The sequence below is a fragment of the Engraulis encrasicolus genome, chromosome 6 (assembly GCF_034702125.1).
Source record: "Engraulis encrasicolus isolate BLACKSEA-1 chromosome 6, IST_EnEncr_1.0, whole genome shotgun sequence".
Lineage (NCBI taxonomy): Eukaryota > Metazoa > Chordata > Actinopteri > Clupeiformes > Engraulidae > Engraulis > Engraulis encrasicolus.
Window position 1 is genome coordinate 50,245,729 of NC_085862.1, and position 25,190 is coordinate 50,270,918.

The 25,190-nt window shown below is 42.5% G+C and overlaps 1 protein-coding gene across 5 annotated transcripts in view; it reads right to left on the reverse strand.

Moving 5' to 3' along the window:
* Window positions 1-25,190, reverse strand: part of LOC134451409 (arf-GAP with coiled-coil, ANK repeat and PH domain-containing protein 2-like) — a 95,869-nt gene that overhangs the window by 65,217 nt on the left and 5,462 nt on the right. For all 5 annotated transcript variants that reach the window (XM_063201858.1, XM_063201862.1, XM_063201861.1 and 2 more), the window contains exons 2-6: window positions 11,223-11,280; window positions 6,979-7,098; window positions 6,147-6,200; window positions 4,499-4,557; window positions 3,548-3,731 (exon numbers count right to left, since the gene is read on the reverse strand). In XM_063201858.1, the coding sequence (XP_063057928.1) occupies window positions 3,548-3,731; window positions 4,499-4,557; window positions 6,147-6,200; window positions 6,979-7,098; window positions 11,223-11,280 (475 nt within the window). The remainder of the gene's footprint in view (window positions 1-3,547; window positions 3,732-4,498; window positions 4,558-6,146; window positions 6,201-6,978; window positions 7,099-11,222; window positions 11,281-25,190) is intronic.

The window sequence follows — 25,190 nt, forward strand, 5'->3', positions numbered from 1 at the left end:
AGGGGGTGGAAGGGAGAGACAAAAGAAATAAAAAAGAAGAGTGGAGAAAAAAGCCAGAAATAGATACAGAGAGGGAGAGAGAAAGGGATGGAGGAAAGACAGGGTGATAAAGAGCATAGAGAGTGAAATAATATATGAAATGAAATGAAATGACCGACTCAGGGGAGGAGGGAGGGAAGGAGGGAAGGACAGCACAGCACACGGCACAGCGTCCTCATCAGTCCCGTTTCAATGGCGAGTGGCTGGCTGGGGCTCATTAATACAGTATATCACGAAAGTGAATACACCCCTCACAGTTTTGCAGATGTTTGAGTATATCTTTTCATAGGAAAGCATTACAGAAATGTAACTTTGACACAATGATCAGTGACCTTTTAACAACATATTTAACCGCTTAAATTTTTTGTTCACTCAGAAAAAAACAAAATACAGCCATTAATGTTTGAACATGTACTCACAAAAGTGAGTACACCCCAGATTAAAATCCGGTAGAGAAGGGACTGTGTTGGCTCGAATCGTCTCGAAATGAAACGAAATGAAAAGGGATGACCATGGAGGTCATCAGTGTGCGTTTCAACCTTTCTTTGCATTGAACCTTTACATTTTGAGTCTGCATCTGGCTTAAATAGATTGGTGTGAGATTTGAATGCAATCCTATGGAGAATATCATGATCTGCATCAGTAATCACAGTGCATGTTGACATGTATGTTTCTTTTAGGTGTATTTCAGATTGCCAATGTTGACAGCATTCATGCATCCCCAAACCATGTCAGTCCCACTACCATGCTTGGCTTATGAGAGGATACACCTTTTTTGTACAACTCACTTGTTTACCACCACACATGCTTGACATCATCTAAAGCAAATTTGTTTATCTTGGTCTCAAGAGAGATGAACAGACCAAGGATATGGATCACTGGAACCATGTTGTGTGATCTGAAAAGACCAAGATAAACAAATTTGCTTTAGATGGTGTCAAGCATGTGTGGTGGTAGACAAGTGAGTTTTACAAAAAAGGTGTATCCTCTCATAAGCCAAGCATGGTAGTGGGACTGACATGGTTTGGGGATGCATGAATGCTGTCAACATTGGCAATCTGAAATACACCTAAAAGAAACATGCATGTCAACATGCACTGTGACTACTGAAGCAGATCATGATATTCTCCATAGGATTGCATTCAAATCTCACACCAATCTATTTAAGCCAGATGCAGACTCAATATTTAAAAGTTCAATGCAAAGAAAGGTTGAAACGCACACTGATGACCTCCCATGTCATCCCTTTTCATTTCGTTTAATTTCGAGACAACATAGCCCCTTCTCTACCGGATTTTAATCTGGGGTGTATTCACTTTTGTGAGTACATGTTCAAACATTAATGGCTGTATTTTGTTTTTTTCTGAGTGAACAAGAAATTTAAGCGGTTAAATATGTTGTTAAAAGGTCACTAATCATTGTGCCAAAGTTACATTTCTGTAATGCTTTCCTATGAAAAGATATACTCAAAAATCTGCAAAACTGTGAGGGGTGTATTCACTTTCGTGATATACTGTAAAGGTCAGCTCTGCTGGCACCGGCAGGATGTCTGCCTTCATCCACAGACTCCCCTCTCCTCTCCGCTTTATGACTCACTAATACACACACAGGCAATACAGGACCAGACCACACATGCCGCCACTAGAGGACCAGAAACACACACACGCACATATAACACACACACGCATGCACACGCCCATAGACACGCACGCACGTACGCATGCACACGCACGCACGCACGCACGCACGCACGCACGCACGCACGCACGCACGCACGCACGTACGTACGCACGCACGCACATGCACACGCACTTGCATGCACGTATGCACACGTGTGGACACACACAGAGCTTGATCTGGTATATTGGCTGGCAGACTATGCCATTAGCCAACAGAACAGAACAATATCTCCTCCTCCATTTCATTGCTATTGCCGGTGTGATGGTGTGCCCAAAATGGACGTCCATTCACGACGGAATGAGCTTGAGTTAAAACAACACCTGAATAGTTATAATTTATTCCTAAACTACTTCTTCCACATTCCACAATGTCAAAACGCAAACCCTTATAACATACAGTAATAGTGCACTGTAAAGTCAAGATTTTCGATTGAACGCAAGTGGGCGAACAGTATAGATCAGTTCCAGAAAGATAACTAATAGTTTCTGTGGTCACCTGGACCACATAGTGAAGGTAGGAGGAAATTAAAATGTTTCCTCCTTTGCATATACAGGGTAAACTGTAAAGGGGTGTGACTAAAACTTACACTATGTCCTACATAGAGCACGAAGAGGCAGTCGAAGGGAACTTTATGTGGATGCACTAATAAACCTTAATTGCATATTAAAGGGAAACCAAAACCAAACCGCTACACAAGTGACTAAATATAACACAACAAAGTATCTGAAGTATCGGATTGTATAGTTAAGATTCATGGGCGTGCACACAACAGGTTATGTAATAATGATGGTTAGAAGATCATTTCAGGAGTTTCTGTGGTCACCTGTAGGCCACCTACATAGAGTCATAGATGGTGCGAAAAGCATACTCATTCATGTGGTTAGTTGCGCAATAAGCAAAACCGTGTTACTCACATATTGTTACTCACACTGCATTGTAAACAAGGTTGCTATTGACAGTCAACCTGAGTGTACACACAGCAGCAGGTTATACAATAGTAGCAACAAGATAATTTCCTGAGTTTCTTGTCAGCATGTAGCCAAGGGCGATATGAATTCATTTACATACTCTATGTGGTGCACTGTGCAGGATGTGCCACACTGAGTTCCTATACAAAGCATGCATGGCAGCCACATCAACAACTTAGATTCAAGTCAAGCGTGCACATATTGCCTGTAGTAGGACGTAGTCAAGGATGATGTGCCTGCTAATGTGATGTAATGACTGCGGGTTGTCACCTGTGGGACACAGTCCAGGACTGTGTCTGAAGTTCTTGCGCTAAGTCTAATTAAATGTAATGTCTAAGTCTAATTAAATGTAATGTAATGTAAGAACATTCCCATTGAGAGGTGCTTGGGGGACACAAGCTCACTGCAGGTGGTAGGAGGAACATTTTCCAAATGTAAGGCGCATAGTCAGTCAAGTTGGGATAGAGGAAGAAATAAAGAGCATGATTGGGGGCGTGCTCGTGGTATGAAAAAGGGGCTTGGGGTTACACAAGATAAAAAAGGTTGGGAAACTAGTGTGATGTATGCAAATAGTGTGGATTATCACCCGTGGAACATAGTCGAGGATGACGTGTGTGAAACATTTATGCTTAACACTTAACTGTAATGTAATATGTAGACAGTGTAATGTAGTGTAATGTAGTGAGTGATCAGTACCTGTAAGCACTTGCATTAAGTGTAATGTAATGTAGTGTAGTGTAATGTAGTATAGGAGGTCATTACCTGTAAGACATAGCGCAAGTGCTTCAGGCACATCGTCCTCGGCTAAGTGTAGTGTAATGTAATGTAATGTAGTGTGACGCAGTATGAGAGGTCATTACCTGTAAGACATAGTCGAGGACGATGTGCCTGAAGCACTTGCGTGTGGCGGTGAGGATGCTGGTGGCCTCCTCCACCTCGTGCTGCTTGTTGCGTGGCGCCTGGGCATTCTTGGTCAACGCTGCCTCCTTCTCCTCGCTCACCTTGTCAAACTGTTTCTTGGCGTCCTTGAATTTGCGCAGGTCTCTGTGGGAGTTGGAGGGAGTGAGAGGAAAAACAACAAAGTGGGGGAGGGGAGGGAGGAGAAAGAAGGAGATAGAGAGAGAAGAAAAGGAAAGGAAAGGAAAATATTACATTTAGCTTTGGCCATGTGTTTTCATTCTACTTCGTGCTGTGTGAGCACTCCATGGTGTGATGTAGCTGTTAACAACAGCAACTGTGGAAAACCGGGGGCGAAACAAAAAAAAATATTTGATGGGCTTTAATTGAACAAACATAAATTAAAGCCACACAGACACAACAACTTCTTGCTGAGAGTTAAGAAAAGTAATCATCTTTCAGCACTTTTCCACCACAACATTTTAATTCAGTAATCGTGCTTCCCAGCACTACAGTGCGCTACAACATTAATGAGTTGTGAGTCAGGGCGCTGATTTTGAAAGCGTGCCCTTAATCTCGGTAATTATAATAATATCGCTTGGCAACCCCAAAGCATGAGGTCATAGAGACACTCTCCGCTCCCTCCCTTGTGGCGTTATGATTTGTAGCGGCTGGGGGAGAGGGAGGGGGAGGGGGAGAGAGAGAGAGAGAGAGAGAGAGAGAGAGAGAGAGAGAGACAGAGAGAGACAGAGAGAGAGAGAGAGAGAGAGAGAGAGAGAGAGAGAGAGAGAGGGAGAGAGAGAGATGGCTGGGGAAGTCCCGCCGGGATGTGAATGAAGAGCGATGTAAAAATGTGTGTTTTTGTTGTGACGTGAATCTGCGGTCTTCATTTACTGTATGTCTACTGTACTCACTCCTTTATAAACGTCTGCAGTTGGGACTTGATTGATCTTTGAGCTTGGTCAAACAGAATCTGTGAAGAGAGTGAAAAAAAAAACAACGTGTTAGGTTTGCATACAATAACACACACAAGACATTGGCTCAGGAACAGCAGGATGTCTTGAAGCCTAGGTTTGGACGGTATCCAATGATACTCTGTTTTGTTAGTATGCATGGCCAATTTTAAAACCATACATCAGATAAATAGCGTCCGAGCAGCTAGCCAAGAGGGATTGAAAATATTGGAGTGCTTATTCAGTTTAAAATAAAATACCTAGTATCTCGATGTATAGGTGGGTGCCCAAGGAAACATTTATTCCATCATGTTCTGACTTATTCTAACCTTGTCTCCTCTTACACTGAGACAGATGGCATGTTTGAATGTAAATGTGTGATAGATGTAGTATATGCCGTACACAGCTAGACACTTTTGGGATTAATAAACTATCTACAGTACAGTGAAGCGCAATGTATCGTCTGTGCCTTGGGTGGAATAGCCCTTCACTCAGCAATTGAGTGGGAGATTTAAGTTTGCTTAGTCAGTGCCATGGCTGCGGCTACTAACTTGATAGAGTCTGTGGGGGGAGGGACACAACAAACCTCCCATGAGACGTGTGATTCAGGTTTCCCCACACACTAAATATCCCTCAAGTGAAACAATGCCCAGCTGTTTGGGTTAGGGGTGAGTGAAGTCGTCACAAACACTCCCAACGGCACTCGTCACACTTGCTGCGGTTACTAAATCATCATGTGCCTAGTTGCGCTCAATAGGAACCTGACCAGCGTATCAGCTGATCTTATCTTTTGGCTCCAGCAATGACTAACTACAGGGCCCGGCCAATGCCTCACTTCCTGCTTCCCTCTTCAGCCAATCAGAATGGCCATATGGCGGAGGGATCAGGGGCTCGATCCCTCACACATACTGACAGGACACCAGGGCCACTTATAGTAGACTGGCTACATGGTATAAGGCAGTGGTTCTCAACCTTTTTTGAGCAAATGCCCCCTTGACCTCATCATAAGCCTCCCAACATCCCCTTGACCTCATCATAAGGCTGCCAATGCAAACACTGAAATTGAAAAATAAAATAGGATAATGCCCCTCAATGGGAACTAAGCCCCTCCCCCGCTCAGCTGGATCCTTATCAACGCCCCCCTAAGGCTCCTCAATGCCCTCTGGGGGGCTGTAGCACCCCCATTGAGAAACAATAGCATAAGGGATATAAAAAAGTAGATGTCTGCACCCTGAAACTCCAACCACAGAAATTGATTAAAACAAGCAACGTTTTTGACCACCCCGGGGACTTTTTCAGGCAATGTGTATTTAACCATAATTTATGCCATTTTATTTTGTCCTGAACCTGACCATAGTAAGGTGGGATGTGCAAGCATCAAATTGGGTGAAAACTTCATGATCTTAAGGGACTAGGAACTTCATAATACTTCCTTCTTACATATTGTATGTTGTCAAATGTAGTGTGTTAAAATTATGTATCTTGGTCTGAGTAATATTTGCTGGGACTTAACTCAAAAGAGTTACTGGATCCCATATTGTAAAAGGAGAACTAAATGAGGAATTGAAAATGGGTTCTATGGTATTAGGGTGGAGTGCTGTCGGCTTACTGTGTGATAGTTGATCATTTCCTGCAGGGTTTCAGCAAACTTTGTCAGGCTTGACTGCAAAAGCAAAATAAGCAAAAGAGTATATTACAATTACAGTATGTAGTGCTAGAAGTTTTCAATTAAGAAAATTAAGAACTCAGATTTTAACAGTTATTTTCATGGATGGTCATGACCGTTTGGTCTGATTGTCTCTGAATATCAAGGAATGCTGAGTCAAAGCAAAGACAAAAATCAAAAGGAATACAGAAAACAAACTGGTGGTTGGCTCATAAGGCCTGGGCAGGATTTGAAAGGGATTTGAATAAATATCAGCCTACACTAGCCCACGGCTGTGACTCACAATGGTGTGTGTTTTTTAACATCATTCAAAATACATATACTGTATGTATAACGTTCATTACGTCTTACTATTTAAATCACACTTCAGTTTTTCTTTTACTTAAGACATGTACAACATGTCAAGTAAAAGATAAAACTTAAACATGTCTGAAGTAAAAGAAAAAACTCAAGAATGATTTAACATACATACTCGGGGTGGACTTTGTGTCCGGGGAAGTGAGGTAAGGGGATGGGGATGGGGATGGGGGGAGTTAAGCAAAGGGAAACATACTGAATGTACAGGAATGCAAATCAGGTCAGTAAACATTAGACAGACTGAGCAAACAGCACAACTCCTGCAAACATTAATCAAACACATCAGAGCCTGTTGCACTGGACACTACTCAGGAATCCCAAAATTCTTTCCATGGACAGTGGGACTTTCACATTCATATATAAACCCTTCGCATAACCGGTGCAGTCCACTCTTTTTTTTAGCAGGCAAATCACGTACCTCGATGACCTCATCTTTGGTAGACTGCTGTGCGAGCTCTCGGATGCCATTCACAAACTGCTTGTTGGCTGCATTGTAGGCCTTTCCAGCATCAATCATTCCAATACATAGTTTCACCAACTAAAAGCAAAGAGACCGACACAGAGGGGAACACTTCAAAACAAAACAGTGACAGAAAAAAAATGCAATTGCTATACAGTCACAGTGTGGTGGAATATTAAAATTCAGCACACGCTACTTTCAGAGGTAGTTTTCTGGGCCATCAATAGGGCTGTAATGATAATGGATCTAACCGAGGAATCGCAATACTCAGTCACGATACTGTATCTTGATGTAAGGAGGCAATATCGCAATACGCCCTTTCAAAATGTTGGTATCTTTCAGTCCAGAAAACAAACATATGAAATAATGTGATGGTGCTTCCAAACTTCAAATGAGATACATTTCAGATATCGTGGAGTGTATCGAACCGTAGATCAAAAATAGTGATACGAATCGAATTGTGAGTTGAGTGTATTGTTACAGCCCTAGCCATCAGCCATGAATTGGTGAGGGAGATTTGAGTGAACTTGCAGCATTCTGTGCTCTGTTACGTGTCCTTAATTAGCCTATTTTGAGCTCTTTGTTAAAAAAAACCCCCACCAGTTTGGGAAGAGCCAAAAAATAACCTTATGTAACGCACGCATCACTAACAGGATTTTCTCGAGATGTCTTCACATCCCACATTGACTGTGGGCGAGGCAAAGAGAGAGAAATGAATAACAGAGCCACTGATTCAATCTGCTGCGTGCATGGCTGAAATGCTATTAGTCTTAAGGCAAGGCATCTAAGCGATTCGCGGAAAAGGAAGGAGGAGGAGGTCTGCACTTCATTCATTTTGAGAGGTACCTTCACACTGCCCAAAACAAAAAACAATTGGTGGTTACTGTGACCCATCAAGCTGTGCTTTTTGTTGTTGCATGATAGCTACAGTAGGTAAAAATATACAGTGCCCTCCATTATTATTGGCACCCCTGGTTGAGATGTGTTTTTTAGCTTCCAATTATTATTATTTTTCTCTAAATAATATGGGACCTTAATGGAAAAAAAGAGAAAAATCCAACCTTCAATACAAGTGCATTTATTCAGTGGGGAAAAAATCCCACATAAAGAAATAATTATTTGACATCAAATAATGTGTGTCACAATTATTAGCACCCCTGTTGTTAATATTTTGTACAACCCCCTTTTGCCAACAAAACAGCACCTAATCTTCTCCTATAATGTTTCACAAGATGGGAAAAGACAGAAAGAGGGATCTTCAGCCATTCCTCTTTGCAGAATCTCTCTAAATCATCCAGAGACCTGGGTCCTCTCCTCTGTACTCTCCTCTTCAGCTCACCCCACAGGTTCTCAATGGGGTTGAGGTCTGGGGACTGAGATGGCCATGGGAGGAGCTTGATTTTGTGTCTGGTTAACCATTTCTGTGTAGATTTGGCCATATGTTTAGGGTCATTGTCTTGCTGAAAGACCCAGTGACGACCCATCTTCAGCTTTTTGGCAGAGGGCAACAGATTTTGATTTAAAATGTCCTGGTATTTCAAAGCATTCATGATGCCATGCACCCTAACAAGCTTCCCAGGGCCTTTGGAAGCGAAACAGCCCCACAGCATCACTGACCCACCCCCATACTTCACAGTGGGTATGAGGTGCTTTTCAGCATGCGCATCTTTCGTGGCACGCCAGACCCACTTAGAGTGTTTGTTGGCAAAAAGCTCAATCTTGGTCTCATCTGACCAAAGCACACGGTCCCAGTTGAAGCCCCAATACCGCTGGACGAACTCCAGACGTTTGCATTTATGATTGTGGGTGAGGAAAGGTTTTCTCCGTGCATGCCGCATGCAGCTTGTTGGCGTGTAGACAGCGCCTGATGGTTGATTTGGAGACTTTGTGACCCCAGGATGCTACCATTTGTTAATTCTGTGCGTGAGCTTTGAGCTTGGAGATATTTTGATTTCCTCAAATAAACTTGGGTCCTCCAGGCTTGTTTACCACTGTTCCAGTTGTTTTGAACTTCTTAATTATTCCTCTCACAGTAGATATGGGCAGCTGCAGTTGAGTGGCAATCTTCTTGTAGCCTCTGCCTGACCTGTGAAGGTCGACGCACATCTGCCTCACTTGTATGCTGTGTTCCTTTGTCTTTCCCATGTTTAAGAGTGGATAAGAGAAATGGCCTCGGTGTCACGTCATAGTTATACCCCAGGGAAACAGGAAGTGATGAATTACTAATTAAATGTTCCTACATACTCTGGTAAACTTTGTAAACTACTGTTAAATGTAGAAATTATTATATTTATTTCCTGGGAATTGTTAAGGGTGCCAATAATTGTGGAACAGGTGATTTAATGAAAAATAATTATTTTATTATTTATTTTTTAGTCAGGGATTTTTTTTATTTTCCTACAATTCATTTGAGTTCAAGGCTACATTTTCCTAAAATTTTCAGTGTGACAGTATTCTTCTGCAATAAACACTGAATTTATTTTAAGGCTTTTAACACATCTCAACCAGGGGTGCCAATAATTATGGAGGGCACTGTATATATATATATTCCTGTACACTCTGGGCATGTGTACATGAATATTCTATGGTGAACATTCTGTGTGCCTATGTCTAAAGCATCAAGAGTGCAACAGCAGTTCTTGTTCGTGTTATTTCGTACTTTATGCTCATCTTATGTGCATGCATGTGTACATGTGCATATGTGTGCATGCATGGACATGTGCCTTTTGCATCATAACCAACTTATTTGCCACTCTTTGTCATGAGCAGCCCAGTCATGACACTCAGAAACTGCCTCAAATGAGTTGCTTTGTCCAGCCAGTGTGTCAAGTCCCTCTGAAGCTCTCAAGCTCCTCGTTTGTCCTAGCAAGCAGACCCATCGCAGGGTACCAGACGTGCACAAAAACAACCTAATCCAAAGTCTCATGTGGATGTTTGTTTTCATCATGGGCTCATGCTTGCGTACGTCCGAGCGGGACTTCGCGGGGACTAGACTTAATTCCTCGCTCAATAAAAGCAGTGTTGCCCTAGGATTTAGGGGTTTGGGTGGTTTCAGGACCAGGGGTGTTATGTGAACGTGTGTGTGTGTGTGTGTGTGTGTGTGTGTGTGTGTGTGTGTGTGTGTGTGTGTGTGTGTGTGTGTGTGTGTGTGTGTGTGTGTGTGTGTGTGTGTGTGTGTGTGTGTGTGTGTGTGTACGCTTGTCGTCTGTGTGCATGTGCGTCTATGTAAGGAAAGAGTGAACCAGTGTTTCTAAGAAAAGCGCCATCTTTAAGTCTTGCCGCCACCATCACCACCACCCTCCCATCTCCCCCCCGCCTGGACTTCTGTGGAGCGTATCCTTCCGCCTGCTGACCAGGGGAAGTGACACGGGCGTGATGGGAGTGAGTCACTGAGCCACAGGATGCTGGCTGGGCTGGAGTGGGGTGGGTCGGCTACAAAACAATACCAAGGCATCTCCACCACCGACCGACCCCAGGGTTGCCAGTTGAGACAGAGGATTTCTAGCCCCTCAAAAAATGCTCAAAACCTACCTGGAAGCACTAAAACCCGCCCAATTTGAACCAAATCTTCTATTGATTTCTATGGCCAAGAATCTGCAGAAAAGCCCGCCCAATATGCCCTTTTTTTCTTTTTTTTACCCGCAGACGGTAATCCTAAGAAGCCCAATTGGGTGGGAAACGGCCAAATCTGGCAACACTGACCAGCCCCTCCACTAGCAGCTTCACTGGGGGACTCTCGCTCACAATAACATTCCCGTGTGTTTCACGCCATCTCATGTCTGACTCACTCCTCACCTCTCTCACACCCAGACACATGAAACACAAAGCTCTTCCTTTGCCAATTTGTCCCTCTCTGTTGTCAAGGGGAAATTCAGTAATACTTAGTCACAAGGTTACACTAGAATGCATGCTTAATCTCTGACTACTACTCTGTCGTGTAGTAGTGGTACTATTTTGGCTTCGATTATGCAACAAGAAAACATACTACATCATAAAAAAAAGATTTCATTTCACTAGTGCAGTGGCACAAAAGAGAGGGCGAATGACAGCAGCATATGGATTAAGATGACTATGATGACAAGGACACATGGGGGTTCTGGACTGCGGCTTTGTGTCTTTCCATTCCCACAACAAGTGCAGTGTCATGGCTCCCCATCCCATCTGCCAGTCCTGACCGTGCTGCTGACCGCACTCTACTGTACCTTGTCCAGCTTCGTCTCCAGCTCACCCACGTCCCCCTCCACCTCCTCTATTGTAGCCCTGTGGGGGGAGAGAGAGAGAGAGAGAGAGAGAGAGAGAGAGAGAGAGAGAGAGAGAGAGAGAGAGAGAGAGAGAGAGAGAGAGAGAGAGAGGGAGAGAGACACAGAGAGAACGATATATAGAGAGAGGGAGAGAGAGGGGGGAGGGGGAGAGAGAGAGAGAGAGAGCACATGGGTAAGTGAGAGACACAAGAATGGGAGTGCGCAACAGAGACAGATGGACACAGTGGATATTTTTTGCCAGAGGATATTGAGAAATGGCAAGGGCTCTCAATTATTCACACGCATGGACGAGAAACAGAGAGGATATTGCGAAAGAAAAGAGCGACCCTTCTTCCAAAAAAGATGATTTCACAAACGATAGGGGAACAGTGACCAAAGAAAATACGCAGAACGAAACTAGCTAATATATACACACACAGAACACACACAAAAGCATGTCAAAATGAAGAGGAAAAAATACTGCACAGCTTGAGGGTACCGGATTTAGACATGCTACTTTGAGTATGGCCGGAAGCCAGTATCTGACATTCATGTTAAGGCAAACATGATGTGGCATAGCATAGCTCCCCCTCACGCACGCACGCGCACGCACACACCCTCATGGGGAGGTACAGTCAGTCTCTGACTGTGTTGTACGAGGAAGAAAAGGTAACAGCAAACACTGAGTCAACACTATGCATCCTCTTGATCACTTCAATACAGCAAAAGGCTCTCAAAGTTTTGCACCGTTAAAAGCAGCATATCCCAATATAACAAGACATTTTCATTGAATTTCTTCTATCTTTCTTTGACAGGACAATGGACAAGAGACATGAAATGATTGCGAGAGAGAGATGGGTATGGGTTGGAAAATGACTCAGGCCAGATTTGAACCTTGGTTCCCTCTGGCATGTAGTAGCTTGCATGTGGTAAGGGTGTATTAGCTGTACTACACCACAGAACCGCCAAGTTCTCATTGAAATAATAATATATAAGTTGTAATTCCATGTATTTGTGTGCACTTTGGCCACTGAGGAATGCATGTACTCACAGTTTAGACAGATTTAGACAGGACTTAACTAAGGTTACTGACCTCAAATTAGTCGCTCAAAGGTATTAAGATGGTTGCCAAGAAGTAGGACTTTGCCCAGTCTCTGAAAGCGAGAAAGACACTGGGTGCATCCCAAAATGCGGACTCCCGTCCTGTGCTTGTGGCCTTGCGTTTTGCTGACGCCCTGCCTCTGTGGAGAAAACAATAAACTTTCCCCGCTGTCAGCCTAGCCACAACTTTTAGGGGACTGTTCTTCATGCATCATACAGATCGCAGATGAGAAAATGACATTAGAATTGCGCTTTTGCAAGATATTGAATTCATTTTCTGTCGTCAGTGACGTCCTCACAAGGTCACAAGCAGGCAAGTCAGCAAGGGAGCAAGGGTCCGCATAGTATTGGAATCCACCCACTGCAGCAGCAGCAGACATGACATGAGTCCACACCATGCGTCTCACAATGACATCAAAGCCTATTCCTTTACACTAGACAAACAGGTCCAACATCACACACACATACAGCGAAGGCCAACAGGGTGAGTCAGGGTCCAACAATGCAAAGCTCAAGACCAAACTTGTCTGAAGCAAAGGACAGGCACAATTGAGGGTCCCAAAGTGAAAATGTACACACATACACACACATGTTTCAAAGTGCCCATGGTTGCTTTTGAAGACATGACTCTCTAATGGGCTGCTGATTTGAGCTCTTCAAAGACTCCAGGGCTCCAGTCTGAAGGGGCTGACTAGCGGGCTTCCACACTCGCCTCGTCGCTTGGCATTTTTTTTAAAAAGGGGCTGCCGGCCCACTAACTAGAGGCTGAAGCTAAAGCCTCGGCTGTTTTGACAAAAGCAATGCACTAACTACTAGACCACAGGTCAGTGGAGCTATTTCCATCCACCACAACTGAAGACTTTACTTTAAAAAAACCTTGTTTGCTTTCTAGACTGTTAGGGCTATGTGACTTACAGACAGACAAACGTAAACAAATGGTGTTGTGAAACAATGCTTTGAACGGAAGAGTCCAATTAAAGGGTGATTTTTCGGCTGGCTACTTGCTTTTTTTTTAACAAGAAAACCTTTGAGGGAAAGGTAATGAGTATAGCAGCTTGGCAGAGCTGATTTATAAAAGGAACCTACAATATTCTATGTATGGGTGGTTGACGTGACCCCTTGTTTTTACGTAACAGTTAAAAACCTACAAAACTGTTATTTTTCCTCTTAAAGGGACACTGCAGGAAATGGTCAAAAAAGGTACTGCAACTATGCTGCTCATTGAAACTGGGCTGCCTATTGCCAAATTTGACATGAAAGTTTACTAAGTAATAAACAAATATTTTCTAGTATGGTCCAAGTAGAGTCATTTTTGCAGCTAAAAATGGCTATTTTTGGAATTCAAAATGGCGGACCATGGAGAAGATCCCCTTTTCATGTATGAAAAGTGCAATTTTTCCAGATATAATGAATACTTAGAATTTGATGCTGGTGGTAAGTATTCATGAAAAAGGTAACATTAGTGAATGGGCAGCATGAATTCTGGAAATAAACAACTAAAAATCTCACACAGTGTCCCTTTAAAAACAAATGTAAATGAAAGAAGATGTGGTACATTATGTTTCATATTAGTCTTAGATGAGAAGAAACATTTCTGTTAAGATTAATGTAAAGGTTTATATGTCAAATGTCCTGCGGAGTGACTGTAACATTAATGAAGCCTGGAATATAATATATATATATATATCAAAGTACAAGAGAGTCCTTGTGCACAACCCTTCAGCAATGCAGGTGCAGGTGTGAGGCAGGAGGAGGTGAATCAATGAACAAAAGTCAAGAGACACCGCACACTGCTTACTTTTCTTTACTTTACTTTATTTTTTGGAGCGAACAACGCGTTTCGCCCAATGCGTCATCAGGTTCGCTCTATGATATATATATAATATATATATAATTAACCAACAACATTTTGAATAATATATGAAGCATATGGCATGATTGCATAAATATTAACCTTATATTAAAAAATATGAATGTGAAAAAAACTCAATAAAGTAATATTAACTACAAGATCAATTTCGTAACATAAATTGCGTCCTACGTCGTGACATGTAAGTCAGGTTTGTGGACGGGCAGCTGCAAGGCCAACTACAAGGGTCTTAAAGACAGGCTCCTAAACCAGTCAGTACCTCAGTTATTGGAGAGTGGTGTGGAAGTTTAAGGTGACTATTAACCTCTTAATATGTCTACATATTGCAATGTTTCTGTCACACAATGCTTAGTATAGGTTCATTTATGGTGTCCCGTGGTGTGACTGCTCTTATGGAAGGAAAAAACGTTTTTTATGAGTGAAAACACATATTAAGGTTAAACACAATATCATTATCTAGTTAGCATGAGCTCGGAGGTCAGTCACAAATGCAAAAGGATTAAAATGGCCACAATGCAGTGCATTTCCTGTGTTGTGACATGCTTAGGCATGTGTTACTCAATCCTCACTTATTTTTCATGCATCATGCAAGGATATAAGGATACCAGGAGATTTATTTGTCACATTCACACAATTACTACAAGTAATACAGTGAAACCATACAGCGAAATCACAGTTCTATGCCTGTACGATGCATAGGCGTGTGTGGGTGAGGGTGGGGGGGCGTGTGGGTAGTAGTGTGTGTGTGGGGTGGGGGTTAAAGGAGCAATAGCAGAAAGAGCATTGGGGATATGTTTGTGTAGAATATTAATCATTTTATTGTATCTTAAAGAAATGTCACACCAATGAAGTCACACCACAGGACACATTTTCCCAAAAATGGCAAAAATTAAGCGAAATTCCACGAACCACTGAGTGCTTTATTTTTTTTTATTTTTTCCCCAATTTTTCCACCAATTTTTTCAGGAATTGGAATATGTTTCCTCCTTTAAGTGTGTTACGGCCTTAAACGTCAACCACCCCTGTGCAGAATAATAACTATTTTATTGTATCTTACAGAAATCTCACACCAAGGATGTCACACCGCAGGGCACATTTTCCCAAAAATGGCAAAAATTTGACGAAATTCCAAGGACTACTAAGCTTTATTTTTTCTGGAATTGGAATAACTTTTTTGCGTTACGCCCTTAAACGTCAACCACCCATATGTATGGTATCTAAGTATAATCTTTCCAATTTGTTCAATAACAACCAAAATATTGTCGATGCAACATAAACAATGTATGCAAACAACATAAACCCATGACATATCAATTCATAATTTGAGACTTTAGGTTGTTATTGATACCTTGCCTTCATTTACCGGGTAATAAATATCGAAAAACAATAAATGTGAAACCTATACTCCCACACACCACATATCTTGCATCATATTGTACATTATATTGTACTGGTGCTTGGTGATTTTATTTTTTAATATGATTATAACATCTGCTGTCATCATTATCCCTTCCCAGAGGAGTCACAAATCAATCCCAATATGCAGACTCTGTTGAGCGTTGAAGTTCACGGCCTGTTCTCCATTAAAGACAGAGTGGACACTAAAGGCCTGTTTAGACTCGTAGGACACGTACTGTAAGCGGGGGGGCAGCGGCAGATTGCGGGCAATTCAGCCTGGGAGAAATATACGTTGATCACGGCAAGGGTTCTTTTCAGCGCTAAAAGAGGGGACGTGGTGGCTGTTTGGGTACTTGATCTGCCGCTATCCCCCGCTGACAGTGTGTCCTCCAACTGAAGCATGAGTCTAAACCAGGCTTTAGACAGTGTGATGCAATCAAGACAGCCAAGGCAACAGTATGCTTGATGCACACATATCAGAGCATCGAAATTCTGGTTTGAACTGACTGAATGAAATGTGATGTCATTGAATGAATGGAGCAAACTAGTAGGCACTGGGTTGAGTTCTTCTACAATGAGAGGGGGGAAGAGATAGAAAGAGAGATAGAGAGAGAGAGAGAGAGAGAGAGAGAGAGAGAGAGAGAGAGAGAGAGAGAGAGAGAGAGAGAGAGAGAGAGAGAGAGAGAGAGAGAGAGAGAGAGAGAGAGAGAGAGAGAGAGAGAGAGAGAGAGATAGATAGATAGATAGATAGATAGATAGATAGATAGATAGATAGATAGATAGATAGATAGATAGATAGATAGATAGAGAGAGAGAGAGAGAGAGAGAGAGAGAGAGACTAAGTGAGAGAAAGAGAGCACAAGGAGGGGGGTGATGAAAGGCAGGGAGGCAGTCCGAGTGGGGTGGGGTGGAAGTCAAGTCAGCCTCCCCCTTGGTGCTTGTGGTTTGGTTGTGGTGGCCTGGCTATCCTGTGCTGTTGAGCTGCTGTTGCTGCTGCTGTCGGGTTGAAAGAGGCTTCCCGCCGTAATCAGTGTGCCGTTGTGGCCGCGGCGTAGCGTAGCGGCGGAGGATAATGAGGCTCCCAGATTAGAGCAGGGCCCGCGGGCGAGATATATACCCAGGCCGAGACCCGAGGCACGGAGAGAGAGAGAGAGAGAGAGAGAGAGAGAGAGAGAGAGAGAGAGAGAGAGAGAGAGAGAGAGAGAGAGAGAGAGAGAGAGAGAGAGAGAGAGAGAGAGAAGAGGACCCACCCACCACCAGCTGTCACCGCAGCCACCTCACGACATCTGGCCGTCACCGCCCCGCCGCCCCAGACGAGCTCAGATCACAGCAGCAGCTCCAGCAAAAGAAAAAAAAAGAAGAAGGAAAGAAAAAGAGCCGGGAAACTGGGAGGGCTTCTCTAAGATTTCAGACGACGATTTTCTCACCCAAACGAGCATCTATGTTTGCAGTGAACTTAAAACGGATCCTCTATAAATAGCCTAGTTGAGGCCATGATACAGCTTGAAAGTGTAAACTGAACTGCATCACCTTGGGTATAAATAGGTGAGACGGGAGAAAGAACTGGTGGGAAAGAATACAGAGACGATGATAATTATACTTGCAGGGGCCAAATAAACTTACTCCTAAATGCTCTTTCTCCTCACTATTGACTCTCTCAATACAGTAGATGTCCATTATCACCAAATCTTGTTTCATACCTTGTACTGTATATATTGGTGTCTATTTTCATAAAAAGTATGTCTATAAAGTATGTCAAGAGGTCTGATCAGCCTATGATTTACAGTCTATGTTGGAGCCATCATGACTGTGCTGATCCGGCATAACCGCTTGGCTTTGCAATATGACCCACCTGAGAGAAGGGGGGAAAACGCTCTTATTGTCTCCATCCACTTACAGAATCTCAGTGAAGAGCTAACTGGGCCTTAGCCTACTTTTATGGCACTCTAGCCTGCTGTGAACAATGCACACATGATCAGCAGAATCAAGTGCCCCGTCTTCCTCAGCTAGTTTTCTTTCAAGGCTCCACAGCAGAAGAGATTTTAGAGAGCGGATTTACAAGATATTGTTACAAGACGTACAAAATATTTATTGTCATGTACTCTTGAATACAAGAATTCATAAGTAATGAAAAGTTTTTTTTCCTCCAAAAAAAAAAAAAAAACAGTAGAAAAAGTCTCCGCAGAAAAAAAAAAGGTTGGGAAAAGATAAATAGTGAAGGAGGAGTGGTTCTCATCTATAATGGTTCATGGCAGTTAAGCATCCTTAGTCCGCTGGTGTCACTCAGCACGCACATTTCTGTATCTGCGGCCAGATGGTAGTAGGGTTAAGAGTGTGTATAGCTGGGGTGCTGTGGATCAGATATTATGCGTTTGGCCTTTCTTAAATATCATAATGATGCAATGATGGCAAGATCTCATTGATTCTGTTTATACTTAGTACTGAAGTTTGTGATTGTTTCTGAAGAAGTGATTTTTTTTCGTGCAATATTGCAATTAAAAAAAATAACAACAATCCCATTTCGCATCTTGTTGTGAAACATTTTTTCTGCATTTCTCCACAGCTGCCTGACTGTCAGGGAGGGGAACCTTGGGAGGGAAGTGGTGGAAGGTGTAGAAATTGGAAAAGTGCTGACAGAGGGCATAAGGAGACAGGAGGGGCGGTATAAGAAAGTAGGGCACGGCCTCACTCGCCACGACCTTGGAGCGTGTCCAGGGCATGTCACGGTAATAAGGGAGGGAGTCAGCCGCGATAATGAGGGGGGTATACAGAGAGAGAGAGAGAGAGAGAGAGAGAGAGAGAGAGAGAGAGAGAGAGAGAGAGAGAGAGAGAGAGAGAGAGAGAGAGAGAGAGAGAGGAGAGAGAGAGAATACTACTATCTCCTTAGCACTGGCACACAGACACCTGGTCACCCATTCATTCACTTGAAGGTTCAAAAGGCTGCCTTGTGTCTGCGTGCCTTGTTTATCCTAGTCTGCCCTAAGATGGCTGGAGTAAGTTCCTGCTACTCCCTTTGCAAATTCCATCCAATCCTATTAGGAGCCTGGTATTTCTCCTCACTGCCTGCAAGTGAGTTTCCTGGGCCAGGCTAAAGGATACATTCTCTCTGATTAATGTGGATTCAATCCCAGCAAAAAATTGTAGATTCCACAGAGGATTCGTTCGTAGGATTACTGCTTAGTTTGCAAAAGTGTGTGTTTTTATGGATGATGTGCTGAGGAGAAGAACAGGTGGTAACAGCAGCCATCATAGAGCAGCAGCCTGATTCCTCCCGGTTTAGTTTGTACAGTATCATGACATATGATGATACACCACGAGGTCCACTGGAAAGATGATGTCAGTGTTTGTTGCCAGTGTACTGCACAAGAAATGTTATTGTGTGTCGTTGCCCTGCTGGTTGATAAGACACTGTCCTTGTTCTCAGTCATCCTAGACTCTCAGTGGAATCAGTGATTTACTGCTGAAGACGACAAGGCTCATGACGCAATAATGAGTCATCCTGTGAGAAAAACAGGTGTCCCGCAGAATTACAAGGGTTTTGGACCACTGGTTTCAGAACAAGGCCAAAATGCTCCTGGTGGACTCTGTTTTCTTGGGATCGAACGGAAATGCAAGTGGAGAAACTCCACACTGGGGGCCACTAAACGCTGGGTAAAGCATTAGGAGCAGTCTTCTTCCCAGGCAAGAGCTAACAGACATGCTGTTAAATATTAGATGCGTTGTTTAGGGATGCACCGATGTGAACATTTTGCCCGATACAGATATCCGATTGATTTTGCAGTTTTGGCCAATAACTGATATTAACCGATATTAACCGATACAGATGACAATGAAAGTCAATGTCAAGTCCAGTCTTTTAAAATGTTAAAAAACATATCAGAACCAATAAGATTAAGAACCTTAACATATAAAAAACATTGGTGTTAATATTGGCCCAGTTTTAACCATTGGACCGATGTTCAAATGTGTTGAGAAATTGGGAGGGAAAGTAATCTCATCGCCCCCTGCTGGCAACGTTCCAAGCCCCTGCAACAAATGAATGGGTTTTTTCTTTGAAAAATTACATCACGGCCCTGACGACGAAGTAGAAGTAGTGGCAGTCATATTACAGGCATGTTGGCCCATTTTATCGAATCAGGTGGTAAAATGTTCGTTTTTTCACTGATCTGAACTGATTTTAATATTCTTTAAAAAGCTAATACAGAACTACACTGACTGGCATGTGTGACGTGTTTACTCCATGTAATTAGCATAGCCAAATTAGCATAGCCAAACATGAGCCAGAGAGGTGGTTACTCGTCACCACAGAAGCCATCATATCTACTAGAGAAGTTAAAACCAAACCAAAATGATCGCGTGTATATATGTGTAATAACAAGACAATGTGGAACTCACAGGATTACAAGAATGTGAAGATATGCGAAGAACTTGCGTTCATTCGCGTTCATTTGCGTTCATTTGTTTCTCTGTGTTGTCAATGAGGCGCGAAGCACAGCATGCTGGGAGCTGTAGTCCGTTTCCGACCAGATTGGCACAATTTCTATTTTTCTTAAAAGGGCAAAAAATGACCTAAATGTTCACAGGTAGTAGTTCATCCTATTGTGTACGCTGAAAAATGTATCTGGTGTTATAGTTCCTAGTCATATCTTTGTGGGAAAGATTTTAAAAACTCGTCTATGGGAGTTTCAATAGGATCGCCCTGGTGTTTGGAACGTAACCGCTAGGATCGCTGTTTTCCACTTTCCCTCCCAATGTCAAATATCAGCCGATACCGATGTTAAGGCCGATACATCGTGCATCCCTAGTGTAGTTTTACACAGCAGGCCAGGCCTAGAGCACAGGGCCATTGTCTCAGGGTATATACACCAATTTGAAGTCAAATTTACTACCATTTAATACCTTTTTTCACTACCTTTAGATCATTTTTACAACCATCACGGCACTTCATTGCGAGTCTTAACAAGACATTGTTTTGCAAAAAGACGCCCGAAAGGAAGCAGTGTGGCGGGACGGTACCATGCTCCGGGTATCTCAGTCATGGAGGAGAATGAGGGAGAGCACTGGTTAATTACTCCACCCACCAAACAGGCGGGTCGGGAGTCAAAACAACACCTTTTGGGCTAAAAGTCTCACCTAACTTCTTAATTTTTAATCACAATGCTTCAACTAAGAAAAAATAATGGCTCATTTTTCAAAAATAATACCTTTTAAGCAAATTTACAACTTTTAAGGCCATTAAATTTTGCCTTTTGAATTTATCAACTTTTAATACTTTTTACAACCCCGCGGACACCCTGTGTCTTTACAGTCTTGACATCACTGTTTATCATTATCTCTCGTTGAGTCTAAACACGGAGGACTCCAACAGCAGGCTTTCTTCAAACATTTTTATCTCCACTCTTGTGTAGATGTAAGCAGATTACAAACAAAATGCTTCCCATCCTCAGACACAACATTTTAGTGGACACTCAACTATCTGTCCCTGGCCATCTGAAAGCAGATCCAGTCATCTGTTGCTGGTAAATATGTGGCTTAAAATCATTTGTTATTATCCATGCAAGAATGGCAAGAATATGACACTCTGTACGTAAATTTGCTTTTATCTTGCCACTGATCCTATAGGCTGAGTTAATACACAAAGGATACAACAAATCAAACGTATAAAACATATCCCTAATCAAAGCGCTCATTGTCCAATTCTACCTTTATCTATGCTGGACACTGTTTTGGGTAATGATAGGAAATGACACATCAACATTTGATACAAACTGATTCAGCTGCCAAATCAGAGAGCTAGATCTTCCTTTATCTATGCTTACATTGCTCTGCCTTAATGGAATGAACAAAAATGTAAGGGGGTGGTTGACGTTTAAGGGCGCAACGCAAAAAGAAAAAAAGTTTTTCCAATTCCTGAAAAAAATGATGGAAAAAAATGGGAAAAAATAGAAAAAAATAAAGCTCTTAGTGGTCCGTGGAATTTCGCCTAATTTTTGCCATTTTTGGGAAAATGTGCCCTGCGGTGTGACATCCTTGGTGTGACATTTCTGTAAGATACAATAAAATAATTAATATTCTGCACAAACATATCCCCCATGCTCTTTGTACTATTGTTCCTTAACCCCCACTCCACACACACACTACTACCCACCCACACCCCCACCCCCACACGCCTATGCACTGTACAGGCAGACAACTGTGATTTCACGGCATGGTTTCACTGTATGGTACTTGTAATAATTGTGTGAATGTGACAAATAAATCTCCTGGTATCCTTATATCCTTGCATGATACATGAAAAACAAATAAGGATTGAGTAACACATTGCATAAGCATGTCACACCGCAGGACATGAAGTCACACCACAGGAAATTCACTGCATTGTGGCCATTTTAATCCTTTTAAATACATGACTGACCTCTGAGCTCATGCTAACTAGATAATGATATTGTGTTTAATCTTAATATGAGTTTCATATATATAAAAACACTTTTTTTCCTTCTATAAGAGCAGTCACACCACAGGACACCATAAAATGAACCTAAGCATTGCGTGACAGAAATATTGCAATATGCAGACATATTAAGAGGTGAATAGCCAGCTTAAACTTCCACACCACTCTCCAATAATTGAGGTACTGACTGGTTAGCAGCCTGTCTTTAAGACCCTTGTAGTTGGCCTTGCAGCTGCCCGTTCACAAACACTGACATACATGTCACCCCACAGGACGCAATTTGTGTTACGAAATTGAACTTGTAGTTAATATTACTGTCTTGAGTTTTTTTCATATTCACATATCTTAATCTAAAGTTAATATTTATGCAATTATGCCAAATGCTTCATACATTATTCAAAATGTTGTTGGTTAATTTATAAATATATTATATTCCAGGTTTCATTAATGTTACAGTCACACCGCAGGATATTTGACACATAAACCTTTACATTAATCTTAACAAAAATGTTTCTTCTCATCTAAGACTCATATGAAACATAATGTACCACATCCTCTTTCATTGACATTTGTTTTTAAGAGGAAAATAACAGTTTTGTAGGTTTTTAACCAATGTTACGAGAAAACAAGGCGTCACGTCAACCACCCAAGGATGCCAGGATAGTATCAATAAGCAGTAAGCTTAAAACACTGTCACAGCTAGCTAAGTTAATCCCTCCACTCGTGGAGGTTTATGACTGTGTGACAACACAGGTCCTGCCTGTGGACTCTGAGAGCAGAGTCCACCTGAGAACCAGACAACAACAAAGGTGTGGCCACTGCAGGCCTGTACTCTTCTAAAGGGCCAGAGTTGCTTTCCATAGACACCAAAGAGCATGGAAGGCAGGGTTTCCCTCCCCCAGCACTTTATTGCTAAGGCTGCCACTTGGACAAGAAACACCTACCACCTTGACTAGGTGCCCTGAAAGTTAGAGATTTCATGTAATGAATTTAATTTTCAAAGTCGCTGTAGCAACAACAGAAAAACCTTTAGATTTCAGATGATATTTCAAATGAAACTGCACAGCACAGCATATGTACTGATGATGGTGACTTGTCTCTGATGATGACTAACGCCCCACCACCTTGACTAACGAAAATTCTGCTGGAAACACTGGAAGGACTGCGCCAGCCAGCTCTCATGGATCCATGCTCCAACCAGAGTCACTGAGGACACAGCTGCAAACACCTCCCCTCCCCATCAGCCAGCCAGCCAACTCAGTCCAGATGTGGTCCTGCTGCCTTATCAGCAGTCCAGTGAAACGAGGGAGAGAGAAAATATATGGACGAGTCGACGCAGCTGTGGAAAGTTGCTGTGCTAGTCGCAGGCAGCAATACTGTCCAATGGACCAACGTCTATAGCAGTGTTTCCCAACCTTTATTGTCTTGCGTACCCCCTAAGCCTCTTAGTTGAGCCATGAGTACCCCCTAATTCATCTTCTATATTGCTTTCTCTGTCCTGATGTGACTGCTCCATACATTTGTTATAATAATAATAACATTTTTCCAAGTACCCCCTGCAGTGTGCTCGCGTACCCCTAGTGGTACACGTACCCCTGGTTGAGAAACACTGGTCTATAGTATCCACTGTAATGCTGCCAATGTCGGCATACATTCCTTAAACAGGGCAGGCCAAATCAATTCAGGCCACTGAACAATGTTTGGCTGATTGCTGGCATCTCCATTAATGGACATTTGATGAGAATATTTCAGACAGGATAAAGCGCTCATTGTAAGCTCTTAACACACTACAATAAGATATGCTTCAGAATTCAGATTTTCACTACATTTTAGGTTTTAACATTCATTTCCTCAAATAAAACCTGACAGTTTCAAGTCATAAAAATAAATAAATAAATAAATAACGGTAATTGGTCTGTATCTCCCCATATATTGTATGCAACTGATTATGTCCTTGTTTTGCTAATTGTTTTGAATAAAAGCAGCTGCTAAAAAACTCCCATCACCAACTAAAATTTGATGCAAGATACACTAACTTACCTATCCAAGAAGTCATCACTGACTCGAGCATGGGATGACAGTCTTGATAAACACGTGGCTCACATCATGACACTCTTAATCTCTGCACCCAGATCTAGCTGAATGCAGAACAGATTGATTTCATGACGTTGTATTTGACCCCTCTTGCAGAAAACAGCTTAAAAACAAGAGCAATAAGAGATGGAAACCTGGCCAATGTTAGATTCATATGATGCGTGCTTGGCCCGACTCATAGGAAACCCAAAACACTGCAGACAGACACGCAGAGAAACAAACAGACAGACAGATAGGGTTATTGCAATACCTGACCCATTCCCCCCCGGGGGGGCAAGTAATTTAGACTGACCACCCGCATGCTCAGGCTCTATACGTGGGCTTAAGCTGTAGCCTACTCCTCACATTTAGCAGCTGACTGTCCTTACACTGAGACTCTTTAATTCATTTATCGTCCGTGAAGTAGAGAACGCACTCCAACAAAGAAAACAAAGGTTTAAAAGGGAGGTTTGTGCAGAGACCATAGCCTAGACTTCACGTTACGGACTTACAGCAGTCAAAAAAATACGAAAAAGATCGTCGCTAGACAAGAACTGGTGTAACAGTGACAGCGACCAGAGCCTCTAGAATAGACTCAGGAACTTAATACTGTAGATGCTATGCCAGCATTAAGATATCTGCATGTGCTTTGCTTCACCCTGGAAAATTAGTCTGCTGCGACAGGAGTCTATTGGTCATTCTCATTTCTTTGTGTCAGCTATTGCCAATACGCTGAGGACCAGATGTGATCGACTGCTTGCTTGAAACACAATCAGGGCACAAAGTTCATATTCTTTAAAAAAAACACTTCCCCAATTCAGAAACCTCAGCTTTGACACTAGCTGACTATCTCAAAAAGCAGATATTTCAACACCATGTACGTCGTCAAGATCTTTCCGGTTAACACTTCTGTCACATTGACACTCATACTAGTTTGTGCATAGGAGTACAACTAGTCAGGATAGGGGCTATAGGGGGGGCAAGCAAGCTATTTGCCCTGGGGCCCAAGGCCTTCCTGTATTGGTGTTGGGGGCTT